General features: G+C 44.7%; 1 protein-coding gene across 3 annotated transcripts in view; it reads right to left on the bottom strand.

Annotated features, from left to right (window-relative positions):
* The window catches only part of Dnajb11 (DnaJ heat shock protein family (Hsp40) member B11), a 21,790-nt gene extending 6,028 nt beyond the window's left edge, over positions 1-15,762 (bottom strand). Inside the window, exons 1-11 of one of the 3 annotated variants that reach the window (NM_001190805.1) lie at positions 15,498-15,762; positions 10,909-11,065; positions 8,056-8,153; positions 6,555-6,687; positions 4,754-4,896; positions 4,404-4,486; positions 4,134-4,191; positions 2,925-3,036; positions 2,508-2,667; positions 1,844-1,936; positions 1,142-1,467 (exon numbers count right to left, since the gene is read on the bottom strand). In NM_001190805.1, coding sequence (NP_001177734.1) covers positions 1,872-1,936; positions 2,508-2,667; positions 2,925-3,036; positions 4,134-4,191; positions 4,404-4,486; positions 4,754-4,896; positions 6,555-6,687; positions 8,056-8,153; positions 10,909-11,065; positions 15,498-15,565 — 1,077 coding nt within the window. In that variant the 5' untranslated portion in view covers positions 15,566-15,762 and the 3' untranslated portion in view covers positions 1,142-1,467; positions 1,844-1,871. Of the gene's footprint in view, positions 1-1,141; positions 1,937-2,507; positions 2,668-2,924; positions 3,037-4,133; positions 4,192-4,403; positions 4,487-4,753; positions 4,897-6,554; positions 6,688-8,055; positions 8,154-10,908; positions 11,066-15,497 lie in introns of those variants that run through there. The other 2 variants (NM_026400.5, NM_001190804.1) reach the window with 2 other exon arrangements.

Below are 15,762 nucleotides of genomic sequence, written 5' to 3'. Positions count from 1 at the left end.
CAGTCCCAGAGTAGCTGATAGCAGCATTCCTGAACTGTTGCCTGTGCTGGGGTGAGCTTGTTGATGCAGCTGCTTTCCCGAGTCATCCCTGCTGCTGTACCTCCTCACTCACACTCCTGTTAGCAACCCCAGGAAGAGCTCGAGTTTACCACGCTGGACTTTTGGTTTGATCAATCATTATTTTGGACTGTTCTCTTTATGGGGTGAGTAGACATGCATTGGTGCCCACAGGGAAGAGCTCTTTGCACAAGCAAGTGGAAATTTCTGGCTTGAAGGAACTTTCTGTGATGACGACTACAACCTCTTAGGGCTCCAACTCCTTTGCAACATCTTGAGTGGATAGATATTTGTCAGTTTATGATGGGAACTTGCTGTCTCAAGAGACCACAATACCCTTGGAGGGCACTTACTTGTGCAAAAATCATGAGCTTTGCTGCCTGGCATTGCGACATGTCACAGTTTAACATAAGGTTTATGCCACTTTGACATAAACCTTTCTGACTCACTTAAAGTGAACTGAAGCTCGGAGCCCAGCAGTAGAAGGAACTCCTTAAGTCACAACAGTCTAGGCAATGAATAAAGATCAGCAAAGACCCCCAGTTCCATTTCTTCACAGCGAGAGCAAGGTCTGTGTGGGCCTTTCTAGTCTCAGCTTTTAGTGAACTGGCTCCTGGAAAAAGCACATTAGCAAGTACGAATAATGACCAGGGTTCTCCTGGGCTACCATAGGCAGCATTCAACAGATAATGTAAAAATACCCTACTGAACTTCTACTTGTGTATAACGTGTGAAAGCCCACTGACCTGAAAGTGTTTACAGATGTGCAAAAGGCACACTGAGCCCCTGTATGTGCATACAGTGTACAGAAAGCCGGCTGAATCCAGGTCTGGGTTTCTGCGGTTTGTTGGATTCTTGACAGTCTCAACCACACCAGCTGCTGCACAGAGGGCAGGGGCGCTGGACTACACCAGTACATCCAAAGCAGCTCCCACACTGCCACAGTAACCCTCAGTCGCACTGAATGAAATACTCAGCTGCGGCAACAAGTCCTGTGTACGGAGCAGCGGAGGAGGAGACTGAAAGGCAAGTGTGCTGAGCCTGCTGGCGTCTGAGTCTGTGCCACTGGAAGACAAAGCCACCTGCAATTCTGCTTCTAATATTTATTCTCTAAAGCTGCCATCTTAGCTCATAAGGCTACCTTGGACAGATACAGAAAAGTACCTTCTAAACAGTAAAATACCCATATCAGATTTTATTATTACCAAAGAAAACGGGAAAATATGTTCTCTCAAAGACAGTGAGGTCTTTGTGTAACTTTAATTCATGTAGCTCAGTCTCTAGTCTACTCGGTTTCTTCGAGCTCGTTGCTATAGACACCATGTGTTTAGTGGGGCCTGGGAGCCGGGCTCTCATCGTTCCTCTGCATGCTGTGTGGCCATCCTGCCTGATGGGAAGACTTCCCATCGGCTCACAGGAAAAAGAAACAGGAGTCAAGAAAAAAAAAATAACAACAAGATGTATTTAAAAACAGACTTCTCCAGTTGGCATTTTGAAATAGCTAACAATTGTCTCTAACCCTCATCTGGTTTCCTTTGCTCGGGCATCCTCTGAGACGTTACTCCTTGAACCTCGGGCAGCACCAGACGTTAAATCCCCAGAGGGGGAGGTATTAGGTAACCTTCTGCTGGCCATTGTTGTCTGAATGCAATAGACAGAGCCTCAAACCTCTAGTTCTTGTCAGGACGGTCATCAGGGAAAAAAGGACTAAGCCAAACTTGCATATTGAAAATAATGAAACACACACACAAAAACCCACTGCAGATAATAAATATCGCTGATCCACCTCTTTCAAAGTCCAGTTCTCTTCGCTCCTAATAGCCCTGCAGCCCGTTGTACACCTTCTGCACGGGGCCTTGTTTGAGAAGCTGCTTGATACCTGCAGAAAGAACGAGTAAATGGCTTCATTAACGAAAACGTGGCTTCTCTGCAGCTTCCAACTTCACAGCGGACACCTCCAAACACACATGTGTGATGCCTTACTTCTTTCAGTCAAGCCCACCTCCCCCCATCTTGTGAAGCCCTGGGAAATGAGATCAGGTAAAAAGGGGGAAGACAATCACCCCAGCTGACTCCACTCCTCCTTCCTTGCCCTTTTGCCAGCTTTCACCGCTTCTACCCATTTCCTTATCGTTTTAAACACTTAGAGCAGGGCACGTGCAGTTGGCGCAGAGAAGTTCACCCTGAGCCTCCTGTCCCTCCCACTGACATCGCATCTTCCCTTCAGTTTGGCCTGGCTTCTTCACCTAAGCGACTCGATTCACAGCCCAGCTCACAGAGCCCTCAAGTGAGCACAGCGACAGCGGGGCTTCTTTGCTTTGCAGAAGGCCTGCAGCCATGTCTCCCAGCTCTAAAGGGTTTTGCTAGTTTCCTTTCAGACAGTCATCCCATACCATGCACACGTGCACACACACACCCCCCTACACACACAAACACACCCACCCCTGTACCTTCTTTTGCTTCCTCTGTCAGCTGTTCTTTTGGAAAGTCCACATCAAAAGTGATTATCAAAGAGCCCTTGATGTTATTGTTATCAAAGTTGGGCAGCCCTTCCCCTTTCTTCCACAGCTTGGCTCCTGGCCTGGTGATCTTGTCCCGGGAAATATGGACCTGGAAAGCAAAAGGAGCACAGTGGAGCAGGACAGGCACACACTAAGTCCATCACACAACTTCTACTGGGCACTGGGGACAATGCTAGTAGTGTCACAGCTCAGCAGAAAAGGCAGGTTGAAGGGCAAGGGTTGACAGGCACAGAGAGACTTAAAATACAGCTGGAGGCTCAGCAGCAGAGAGGACAGTGAGAGATGGCCTCTGGCTCTGATAACCCAAGAGCACATGGCTACAAAGCCGGAAGAGAGGGTGTTTACCTTGTGACCATCCAGGTGAGTTATGTCCATCTCAAAGCCAACCAGAGCCTCAACCAGTGAGACGGTCACATTTGTGTACAGGTCATCCCCTCTCCTCTCAAATATCCGGTGCCTGAGAAGGAAAAGGTAAAATCCATCAGGGTTTATAGTGCTAGAGAAATCCTGGAGACAGACGCACACATGGCATTTCTGAGATTACAGAGCTGTGTCAGTCTTACTGAACTCAATTGCTAAGTACCTTACAATTAGCACAAGTACACAAATGTAAGGAAAAAGCATTGATCATTAGGTTATAGAAAAGAAAGGCCATGCTTAGCTCGGTTTTCTGTGATTTCCCAAGTTACAGATAAGGTGAGACCACTGACTTCAAGGCCAGCTTGGGCTACAAAGTGAGCTCCAACCTCTTAACTCCCTACCCCCACCTGACCTAAGGTACCAGGCTTACTGAGGGAACACAACTGTTCTAGTTCCTCAGGGAAGCTCTGAGGGAGACAAGGCATGCAAGAAAAGATCACCCAATCAGGGTGCCGGAGGGGAAGCCTGGGAAGAGGAGCCAGTTCTCTATCATCTGGTGGGAACAATGAATGTTTCAGTGAAGCCTAAACACAGACCTCTTACTGGTTTCCAACCAGTTAATAAGAGAATAGTCAGTTGGAAAGGCCGAGTACTGGGTGTAAGCAGCACTCCGCACTGGAGGAAGCCTATGAAAGGCGAGGCTGAGGATTAATATGACCGAATGGTCTTGTTGTGGGAAACAAGGGCAGCATGCCTTATTCCTATTGCAGACTGCCTCTCATTCACAGCTCTTTTCACTTCTGGTGGTTTGTTTGTTTGTTTGTTTGTTTGTGAGATAAGATATAACGAATCCCAAGCTAGATGACCTTGAACTACGGATCTGTCTGAGCCACCTGGAAGGCACAGCAGGCGTGGCAGCCAGCAGGGCCCACACTGGGCAATGTGCATGTGGACAGTGCTCGACCAGCCCTCAGCTCTCTCTTAGATTCTTACCTGTCTTTCCTTCCAGCAGCTTTTGAATTTATAAGTCCTAAGTAAATAACTGGGGCTCAGGGCCAGCGCATCACCTCCTATTTTCAGTACTATTGCAGAGTTAGAAACAATGACTACGGTATTGTAGGCATAAAACAGAAGACAAAGTGAGGACTCCCTACCACTGCAATCGCTGGGAGTCCTCTCCCCGCTGGCACTTACTTGACAACTTTGATTCGGAACCGTAAGTCTCCGGGTTCCCCATCCACATGCGGCTCACCTGGTCAGGACAGTCCAAAGAAGAACAGAAGTTACACAAGCTGAACGTGTATTTGGTGTCACTTCTAGTGACTTTTAAATCCACTGCCTCAGGCGATGTCTCTGTCATATCTGTCTGGGAAGGCAATGCCTTCACTCCCCCCACATACCATGTAGCCGTTAGGTTATGGATAAGGCAGAAGTGAGCTCTGATAGTCAACACCAGCATCTCACCTTCTCCAATAAAGGGGTACTCCATGCCATCTCGCACCCCAGGCTCTATTTCCACTTCTAGTGTTCGTTCTTCATTCACTAATCTGAGACAAAAGGGGAAGAGAATAGTAATGGGAGCCCAGATAAATCAGCTCCACCTCTGAGCTCCTGGGGAGCCTCTTCTTGGATAGCCCACTGTGCTGTTTGCCAAGGCTATCTGGGCCTGAGTAGAGCATCCAGATGCTAACACTCAGAGGAGAGTGACTCTGCATCACATAGACATACAGGTTTGTGCTTGAGGTCAGAGCTGGAGGGAAACAAATATCTGTCACATGTGTCAACAAGACACACACTGAGGGCCTGTCACTTACTTGACATTAGGGCACTCGTCACAAACCACTTCCTGGGTCATTTGGAAGCGTCCCGGTCCCAGCTGTGTGGTTCTCATCTCTTGCCGACAGTTGCATTTCCGTTTGCCAGGAGCCTGCCTGGCCACAGGCTTGTTTCTAACTACCTAAGAACACATGAAACAGCCTTTAGTTTTCCTCTCTGGGGTACAAATCAACCCTCACACAGGGTGGAAGCAAGTGTATATTTAAATGACTCTGATCTCAGTCTGAATCTGTAGGAAAGGAGAGAGGGGAAGAAGAGACTAAAACCAGGTATTAATACCAGCATTTCCAAGACACACCAGGGCCTCTGAATTGAAGCAGTTCACAGGATTATTATGTTGTTGAGAAATCTGAGTTGTTTAAAGCACCACCCCCAGAGCACAGCCATGGCACTCAAAAGCTGCCGTGTGGCTACCTCCCAGTTCTGTGAGCCATCTCCCCAGACCACCTCTTTCTGTTTTAGGCAACCTAGCCCAGGACTAATCCCCAGCACTGTCACCATTCAGACACACTCATAGTCATGTCCTCGGGTACATGGTGAATTTGTGGCCAGCCTGGGCTATGTTATCCTCATCCCCCCCCCCCAAAAAAAAAACAAAAGAAGTACTTTAAGGCAGGACAGATCATGGTTAAGAGCACATCTTGCTCTTGTAGAGGATTGAGTTCCACTACTTATATCCACTGCCCTGAACACCTGCACTCATGCGCACACACACCTATAAAGATACACATAACATCTCATGTCGATGTGCTCATGTAGTGAAGTGACATAGCGTCTGGAGAAAACGCCCAGAGCAGTGCTCGCATGCCTTACAAGTGCACACAGCCATCTGATCGCAGCTCTGTAGGGAGCTCTCACTCTTCTCATGCACAGCGAGGAACCAGCAGCATTTAGTTAAGTGAGACAACAGGGTTTGAAAGCGTGCAGAGTAGCTGCAAAGCCCATTCCAAATGTTACAGAAAGACAACCTCAGGCAAAAGAAAGCCCAATTTTACTGGAGAACCCAGAAGAACTTTCTCATGTTAGAGCAGACTTTTAAAATTAACAATTAAAGATCAGACTTTTTCCACATTAAAATGAACACTTGTACTAATTAAAATAAATCTTAAATACTGTGTAAAGATAAGTTATATTATAAATGGATAACTATATCTGCATTACGGCTCACAAAAACTTAAGAGCAAAAATGAAGCAGTCTCAGAAATCAACAAAGCGGGGCACATGGTGAAACGGCATGTCACAAGAAGAAACAAACAGGGCAAATGAAAGAGATGTTTTGCCTAGTTGGAAATTAAGAAGCACAAACCAAGACCACAGTAATCCCATACCCACGTAATAACTAGGAGGGAACAGGGACTATTCCGTATGGACAGGGGCAGAGCAAACATGAACTGCCGTGGCATGCTGACTATTGACTTGGACAATTTCAAACATACTATGGCACTTTTGTGTGAAGCATAAATGTGTGGACCCAACCCAGCAATTCTACTTTCACACGTATCCATGATGGAGACATCCCCGCTCACGTGTAACTAGAGTACATACAGCGATGTTCACGTGTAGGACTCTTTGGGAGTTTCACTGAGTTCTCAGGCTAGGTAGTGAGCTCAGTTCGTGACTACTATGAACTAAGTAAGGATTCTGATGATTTCAACTATGTATGTGTCAGCCACTCCCTCTCATACTCTAAAAGACACAAAGCACTTGAAACTCTCTGCTTTGTGGTCAAAAGTACGAGTTCTGTGGGTCAGTGTGGGTAGGTGTACTGTGTGAACTCACTTCCACAAAATTTCCTGCGTACACTTCTTCCAGAGTGACTTCTAGATCTACGATGATATCACTTCCTCTTGGAATATTCCTGTCCTGCTGACGAGGGGTTCCTCCAAACATGAAGCCAAAGTCTCCAAAGAAGCTGTGGATACAGGCAAACTCATCAGGAGAAAGGACTCGGATCCTAAGTCTCACAACTGTTGATTTTCTTCCCCTTGATAAAATATTGTTCCTGCCAGCACACTATGCAAAACAGATATTCTTAATATACTGGGTCCAAATACAATACAAATTTTAATTTACATAATTTAATTTACAGGTTGCTGCCCCACCCCCAAATTACTGTTTAATACAATATGTCCCATACATAACAGCCAGACACTAATGCACAGTATATCAAAGGATTCAATGTTGGACTCAATCAATGGAATAATCCATTCAAATACTGAGGAAAATCCAGATATTATAGACATAATGAAAGGGGGTATAATATATTTAATCTGGTGCAATTCAGACTTTTTGGTTAATGTAAGGAATTTCTTTTTTTTGTTTGTTTGTCAAGACAGGGCTCCTCTATGTATCCCTAGCTAACCTGGAACTTGCTCGAATGACCACTCTGGACCCAACCTCAGAGATCTACCTGCCTCTGCCTAGGAGTAAAGGTTTGTACACTATGCCCAGGCTAACTTAGGAAATTCCTGAAGGTCAATCCTGAACATCTTGAATGGACTGCGTGTGCTCACTAAGTCTGCTCTTTAGAGATCACTAACCTTGATGAAGAAGCTACCGCTCTACAAAAACCTTGGGCACCTGTTTAAAGTTGGAAAGCAAAACCTTGGGGCAGTCCCCGTCCTTAGGGAACAGTAAGTCCTGGCCTGCACAAGGTCAAATGTTTGAAGGAAACAGAAGAATGACTGTGAGATGGATAAAGACGTGTTTTTCAGTTGTACCGGAGCCTGCTGCTGAGGAGAGGGCGGAGCAGGACAGAGCGCTCCTCTTTCTGACATCTCCAGCATCATTTTGATGGGCAGGGGAGAGGCTCTTCCCTGACAGCTCAACAGACAGAGCTATTGTTTATAACTGCACTCTTACTGGAGGGGAGGCTCTAGAAGCCTTTTGAGAATCTGAAGAAATGGACGTTCATGGCATACAAGTGCAGACTCACACATTTTCCTGTTTATAACTACAGAGCTGAACTCTGGAGTAGATCTCCCAGTTAAGACATTATGATGCATGGAGAGTCAAATGTCTAACAAGGAGGGGTTGGGTCAAAGTGAGGAGAAGTTCTTATTAGCATTGCAGCTACCCCGAATTCCCAGTGAGCCAAGAGTGACAGGAGATGAAGAGACCCTATGAACTCCTTTTCTGATGGTGCCTGTCATAGCCACCCCTCTCCTGTCCACAGGATGACAGAGAGGCAACTCTGCCCTCTGTCTCCAAGAGCAATTCAGTTAGTGCCCAGGGGTCCCGTCCCAGGATATAATACTCCGCAAATGGGCAAATTACTTACTGTGAAAAAATGTCCCCATGAGAGCTCTGATGGCCATCTTTCAAGCCTTCTTCACCGTAAGTATCGTACTGTTTTCGTTTTTCACTATCTGACAGAACCTGGGGATGAATGCCAGTGAAGAAAATGTCATGCTCTAAGTCAGTTAAAGGACATTCACGTTCACAGCTGTTTTCCACTCTGACCCTGAGTTTCTAAAGCTTCGCAGAGAGTGTGATTTTCATTGTGTGTGGTATTAAGGTTTGTTTAAAGTTGTTATTTTTGTTTGTTTCTTGGGGATTTTTGAGCTAAGGCCTTGCTATATGACTCAGGCTTGCCTAGACTTCCAAATGTAGCCTAGGCTGGCCTCAAACTCATGTTCTTGCCCTAGCCTCCTGAGAAGGAGTCTGGACATGTGCACACATCTGGGAGGCTGTTAGAGCAGACTGGATTCTTTGGGGTACTGCCTACTGCATGCTGCCCAACTTATCCTTTCAAGTTGTCAAATCCGATTGAGTGCTTTAAAAACCGCATTTAAGCATGGGACTGTGAAGGTCAAGAAGGTAGCAGGAAAGAAGGGAGACTGACTGCTCAAGTTGGTTTTCTGGGTAATTTAATTCCAGGGCTTATTCTGTAAGCTCTGTGCAGTACTATGTCACTAAACTATAAACTAGAATATACCCATGAAAGACCATCACTAGTAACAAATGCACTAAATTACTGTCTTAAAAACAGTTGCCTCTCTCCGGCTCCTGCACAACACACTGTACAGAGACGTCTGGCACGCCAAAACAACAGGATCATGGCCCTGAAGAAAAATCCAGAGCTGTTCCCACAGCTGTGTTTTCACACTGTTTGTTTGTTTTTTCCCATGCTTTCGTATGTGTAGAAATCCATTTGTAGGAGAATGCTGTCTGCCTTGACGTGTCTAACTTTGTGATGTCTTGAGTTCAAACTGTTGAAAAGAATATCAATAAACACTACTCTATAAATGTACCTTCAAGTCAATTTTACTGCCTGAAAGAACTTTGCGTAATGTTTGTATGATCCAAAGAGCATAAGAAAAAAATTAATTTCTAAGCATGTAAAAATTTGCCTTCAATGTGCAAGAAGAAAAAATGTATATAGGGGACCAATAAAAATTAAGTATAAAATATTTATGTAGGAAACTCCCACAATGAAATCCACACTTTCTGTTAAGTTTAAAACTTAATTTTAAAAAGGGCTCAGGTGGAAGATGGCTCAGGTGCTAAAGCATTTGTTGCTCTTGCAGAGGCCCTGGATCCCAGAACCCATATGGCTGCTCAGAAACATCCATAATTCCAGTTCTAGGGGAAATCAATGCCCTCTTCTGATTTCCATGGACAAGAGGCATGAACAAAAATGTGTCTATATAGACAAGCAAGCAAAATGTTCACCTATATAAAAAACAGTTTATTAAGAATCAAAACAAAACAGAGCTCAGCCTGCTCTTGCAGAGGACTCAAGATTGACTGCTAGCACCCACGCTGGTGGCTCACAACCACTCGTGACTACAGCTCTGGAGGCATCGGACACCTCTGGGCCTCTGCGGGTACCTCCTGGACTCACATGCACACACAATATGCATATTATTATGCACAAATAATAAAAATAAAGGTTGAAAAGACAATATCAAAGGGTTCTTTTATTTTAGAAACCTGAAGCATATGTACATGTGAAGCATATGCACACATATGTACTTGTGAAAATTAGAGAGTGTGAACTCTTTCCTTGGACATCTGCAAACTCCTCACTCTGAAGCTCAGGCTAGCTTAACCCCTGAGCTCAAGGGATAACAGTTAGCTCACTTTCACAGGTGCTTTCTACAATACTGAGCCTACTTTAAGTAGGGCGGGGGGGGGGGGGCAGGTCGTTGATTAATCAACTAACCTGCAGACTTTCAACTACCTAAAATGCTAACAATAATCAATCTTGCTTCAGCAGAGGGAAAAAAAAAAAACCCTTTTGTTTGCTAGAGTCTTTGTATTCTATTAATATTCTGATTTGTGCACACTAATTTACCTGGAATAAAGGCAAACAGGCTTGGCTGATACAAGGAAAAAGAAAATCAACAATGTCACAGAGGTAGTTAGGGTCAAATAAACTTCAGTTTCACATGCTAGGTAGAGCCTGCCCAGGTCATGGATAAAGACCACTGCAGACTCTTTATCAAGGACAGCAGTACACAAAGCCAGGTGTGCTGAGGCCAGCGTAGTCTACATACTGAGTTTCAGGATGGCCAGAACTACACAGTGAGACCTTCCTTGTCTCAAAAAAATAGGCACATGTGCATTGCAAAGCATTGAAAAAGAGTGCAAATCCAGCTTTCTTAGGAAGTATTTTTGAGTACTGGGTTTCTAGGAAATAATGACAATATAACAGGAAAATACAAAATATGAAATCTGTACCTCATAAGAAATAAAATGTAGTGTGTCATTTTAGGGGCTACCAACTCACTCAGATTTACACATGGTCCCAGTTAAGAATTTCTGTCGGAGGGGCTGGCAAGGTGGCTCAGCCATTAAGAAGGCTTGCTTCTCTTGCAGAGGACCTGAGTTTGGTTCTTAGCACCCACATTAGGCAGCCCACAATCACCTCTAACTCCAGCAGGAGAGCTGGTACTTCTTTTAGCGTCTGTGGGCACCCACGCATACCTGGCACATACATAAATAAAAACATCTTTACTAAGGCAGGAAATGGAGTCTGTGGATAAGGACCGTTCAATCCGGGTACACATAGAGTTTTCACTTCCCTACTATCTGCTTTCGAACAGAAATGACCTGAGGGAGGTTTGCCTGGATGCTGGTCTTTTCCGCATCCCCTGGTGGTGTTGCCATTTCTGTTTTCACGACTCACCTCATAAGCAGCACCTAGATCCTGGAATTTCTCCTGGGCTTGGGGGTCATCAGGGTTCCGGTCAGGGTGGAGCTGCAGGGCCAGTTTCCTGTAGGCCTTTTTAATGTCCTTTATGGAGGCACTTCGAGGCACCCCCAAGATCTTATAGAAATCTCGCCTGAGGGGATGGACCGGTAAGATTTCATTAAAGAATTCTTTCTCTATTACATTTTTAAACTTGATTTCTTATTCTTTGGTCATTTTCACCTGACTCCTTTACTCTCTCTCATACCCCCACTCACACTGAGCCCCTCCTTCCTCCCAACAAGCCCCCCCCCCCTTTCATATAACTTATTTGTGATCCACGGAGCTGAATTAGGGAGACTTACATGAGTGTGGGTGGGGAGGTAGTTACCGGAGCATGGCAACCTACCAGTGCCTGCATCCCTAAAGAAAAATGACTCCCCCCACCCAGCAACCATTAACTGTCAACAGCTCTTCCCTTGGGGAGGGAGGGGTGAATCTTTTTTTTTCTTATGATTCATGTGTTTGTTCAATTCATCTCTCTAGCTCCCTATTATATTAAAAAAATTATGTGTATGTGTTTGTGCCTGTTCGTCTACATGTGAAAGTTGTGAGCTGCCTGATGTGGGTCCTGGGAACTGAATGCAAGTCCTCTGTAAGAACGGCAAGTTCTCCCAACAGCTCAGTTATCTCCCAGGATGTATTACATTTTCCCCCTTTCCATTTAGGTCCAATTATATAAGCATGTAAGGATAAAGACAAAGGTGTATGTGACATGTGCACATATATAAAACAATGAACAAAAAAGGGATATACCGCAATTTACAGTCTTAGGCACTGAAATGATCACAATGGAACTATGATTTGGAGACAGTTCAACACTATGTGAAGAACTGGTGGCAGTCTTCTTTTAGAATTACCTTCAGCAGAGCAACTATTCCTATGCTTTATGGCTCCATGCTATTTCCAGCTAGCAACCAAACAATCCAATTGACTCCCTCTTTATTCCCTATAATGGCTCCAAATACTTTTTTAAAGAAAAATTTATTTTATTTTTAATTGTGAGCATATGTGTGTGCTTGTGTGCGGGTGTGAGTGCAAGTACCCTTGGTGTCAATTAAAGCTGGGTCCCCTGGATCTGTCAGGTGGCCGTGTAACCCAGTTACACGTGGGTGCTGGGGTCTTCCACTAAGAGCAGAAGTGCCCTTACCTGCTGAGCCATCTCTCCAACCTCACCCCAGTGACTTTTGACTCTAAGGGTCAAATAATTTCAAAAGATAGTTATCTTTATTCACAAAGATTATGTCACATAAATGTCCTAAACAGTAGCACTATTGGAACATTAAAAATGGACTGACCTAAGGAGTTAAAATAAAGATTAAGCAAACCCCAAATAATAACCCTGAAGGAAAAGTAGCATGCATCCGGATGTAAGGATTATGGTGTATCTTGCTGGAAGAGAAAAAATACATTTCATTCATTCACTGCTAGTAACTCCACTAATTTCCTGAGATCAAGTCTTTATGATAGACATCTTCTAAAGTCCACATGCAGGAACCTCTGTATCACTGAAGCTGAGAATATGCATATGATATAAACTGGAACATAAAATAGAGAATATTGCCAGGAGCTATGCTGGAATCAGCCATAAAAGGGTTCTTTCTCTGCAAGAAGTGTTAATAGAAAGCTAGAGTAAGACTATAAAAAGCATTCCAGGCAAGGGCCATATCCGGCTCATTGAAGAGGCCAGTGAACACCCTCCGAGAGGTGAACATAAGTATGCTCACAACACCTACTCTTTTTGCCAGAAGTTTAACCACTAGAATTTGAGTCTGAAACTAGAATAGAAACTGAAAACATTATCTCAACAATGGGGCTAAGGAAGTCATATAATAGTCACTGACATAGTTGGGGGTAATTTTAAAATGCATGGGGAAAATGCACTGGGGAACCAAGACATAAGACAGAATATTAAACAATACATTTTATGGTCTGGCATGTGGCTCAGAGTGCCTGCCTTAAATTCATTAAGTCCTAGATTCATGAATCCTAGCATTCAGCCTTATAAACTCCTAGTCATACTTCTGAAAAGTTATCTGGCTATTTTAATCATTCTGTTAGGTTTCTCGGTTAGTTTTCTTAGACAGGGCCTCATGTAGCTCAGACTGGCCTTGAACTCAGTATGTATCTGAAGTTTGTTTTGAACTGATCCTCCCGCCTCTACCTCTCAAATGCTGAATTTATAGGTATATAAAACCATATCCAGCTCAACTACATACATTTTTTTGTTGTTGTTGTTATTCTGTTTTTCAATACAGGGTTTTTCAGTAGCCCTGCCTGTCCTGGAATTTACTCTGTAGACCAGGCTGGCCTCAAACATAGAGATCTGCCTGCCTCTAGGGATGAACTTATTACTGTTGTTTTGTTAAATAGGCATGTTGTCAAACTACCTTGTAAATATTTAGGTTATATCCATAGACTACATATGAATATATATGGAAATATATGATATAATATAAATACAATCTATGATACAACATGTAAGTATGTTATATTAACACACACACAAATATATATACATGGTTATATGTTATATTCATGAATATAAGGTTAAATCCATGCCACTCTCCTTTTTGGACAGAGAGACCTCTTTCTTCAGGGGCAGTAGTTAATGCAACAGCATAACTGTTCAAAGCATGGAGAATAAGTGAGTGAGTATTGAGACATCAATCTTAAATGGAATGGTGTTTCAACCTTCCACCCCTCTCCCACACTCCCGAAGGTTCATGGGTAGAGGGTACAGAAAGAATGTAAACACAGAGGGTGGGAAGGAGTGTTGTCAAATTTTGTCTTCTGCAAATGGTATTCATGAATTCACTCAAGATATGGTTACCTGAACAAGACCTACCTGAGCAAGCCAATACAAATAGTCACCATGTGAGAAGGCAGCACTAACTAACCGGACTCAGAGAGGTACATGAAGTTAGGACGGGAACATATTGGGGTGTGCCCAGGGCAAGTATATGTGTGGGGGGAGCAAGGAGTTGTGGGTAGGTATATGTGTGTATATGAAACTGTCAGAGAATAATGAAAGATTTAAGAGTGAAAAGGTTAAATGATAGCTCAGAAAAATACAAGAAAGAAAAAGGGGGGGGGGGCTGATATAGTTGAGTGTCAGCATTATTTCCCCAGAGGCTGCTTTATGAGTGACTATAGTATTAACAATATTAGTATTTTCCAGGAATGGTCGTTCATGCCTGCAAGTCTAACACTTGGGAAGTGACGACTGAAGGATCAGGAGGGAGTTCAACGCTGCCTTCAGCTACATATTGAGTTGGAGACCAGCATACCTCAACTCCTACATGCAAAATCGTATGTTGATGTACCTTGGGTACTCCGTGGCTTAATCAAACAAGAACAAAACAATAAAGTGTATGTAAGAAATGTCAACTTTGAGAAATTTAAAGTATGTCACAAAGAAGAAATGATAAGATTAAAGCAAACAAAACAAAACAAAATAAAGAAAATAACTTTAAAAGCTATGCTAAGCAGTGAGTTTCCCATTATGAACAACCTATAAATTGTCAAAATCTGACATCTATGAGCTTTTGGTGTGTTTTTATTTTTGCAGTTATGTATATATTTGAAATAGCATGTGATATAGGCCAGGCAAATCTGGAACTCAGTCGATAGCTGAAAATGACCTTGAGTTCTGACCCACCTATTTTCATCAGCCCAAAGAAGGGATTGAGGGTGAAGGCATTCTAGAACACAAGTCCAACATACCATATCCTAAGTCACCACATCTATAGGGTCGTGCATGCATTTAAATGCTGGGAGAAACTTTAAGCCTGCTCTTTCTCCCTGAAAGTTGGCACAGTTATCCCTGATTTCAGGAACTTGACACAGTTCCTTCAAGCTTGTAGGATTCCTAAGAGTGGCATGAGACTAGAATCCCAGTTTTTATCGCCTGTTAGAGAACTGTTGTCACTCAGACCATCCAGCTCAGGAAGGAACCATGGTGAGAGGCAGCGAGGCAAGAAGACAGTTCAGGTTCGTTAGCCCAAGAAGGTGGGAAGTACAAGGTCTCTCTAAAGTGTCTTGCTGCTCTCTCAAGCCAACTTTCTTCAGTCTGAGCTTGGCTTCCTTTCTTGCTCTCCTCATTTGACATGGCATCATGGCCCACCCACTTTAGTGTCAGCCTTTTGGAGGCTTGTTGCAAACTGGGTAACCCACAGTCCCACTCTGGAACTCAGACGTCAAGGACGTATCTATAATCTCAACCCCAGCTTGACACTCGCTTCCTTCATTTCCATCAAGAGCCTCATCCCTCAGACGTCCGCCTCCCTTCTTCTGCTCACAGCCACTTAACTCCCTCCAATCCCCAAACGTGGTATTTGGCTCTGCAACCAACCCCCGCTCTTCCTGGGGGAAACCTGGCCCTGCACCGCCAGCCTGGCCCACACTACCCCCTTGTCCCTCGACCCGGCAGTGCCCCTCCCTCACTCCTCGATGTCACCCGCGTCCTTCTCAGCAAGGGCCGCCCCTCGGCCTCTTGCTGCACGCGCGGGAGCCCCCTTCCTCACCCGGCGATCACAGTCCCGATGAGGTACAGCAGCAACAGGCAGAAGGTGCTCAGGTTCTGCGGGGCCATGGCGTCCCCTGGTCCTACCCTCTCAGCCTCCGGTGCCGCTGCGTCGGCTGACCAGCCCTTCCGGCCCAGGGAGGCCGCCTCACGCCGGGGTCTCTCTCTTGCCCGGCCGCGGAGACAGGTAGCGCGCCCCTTCCTCAGCTGCCACCTTCCGGGAGCCCCAGAGCCGGCGAGCAGCCAGGCGTGGGCCAATCGCCGCC

The sequence above is a fragment of the Mus musculus genome, chromosome 16, assembly GCF_000001635.26.
Source record: "Mus musculus strain C57BL/6J chromosome 16, GRCm38.p6 C57BL/6J".
In the NCBI taxonomy this organism is placed as follows: Eukaryota; Metazoa; Chordata; class Mammalia; order Rodentia; family Muridae; genus Mus; species Mus musculus.
The sequence above is the reverse complement of the archived record's forward strand: the minus strand, read 5'-3'. Positions and strand labels throughout refer to the sequence as shown.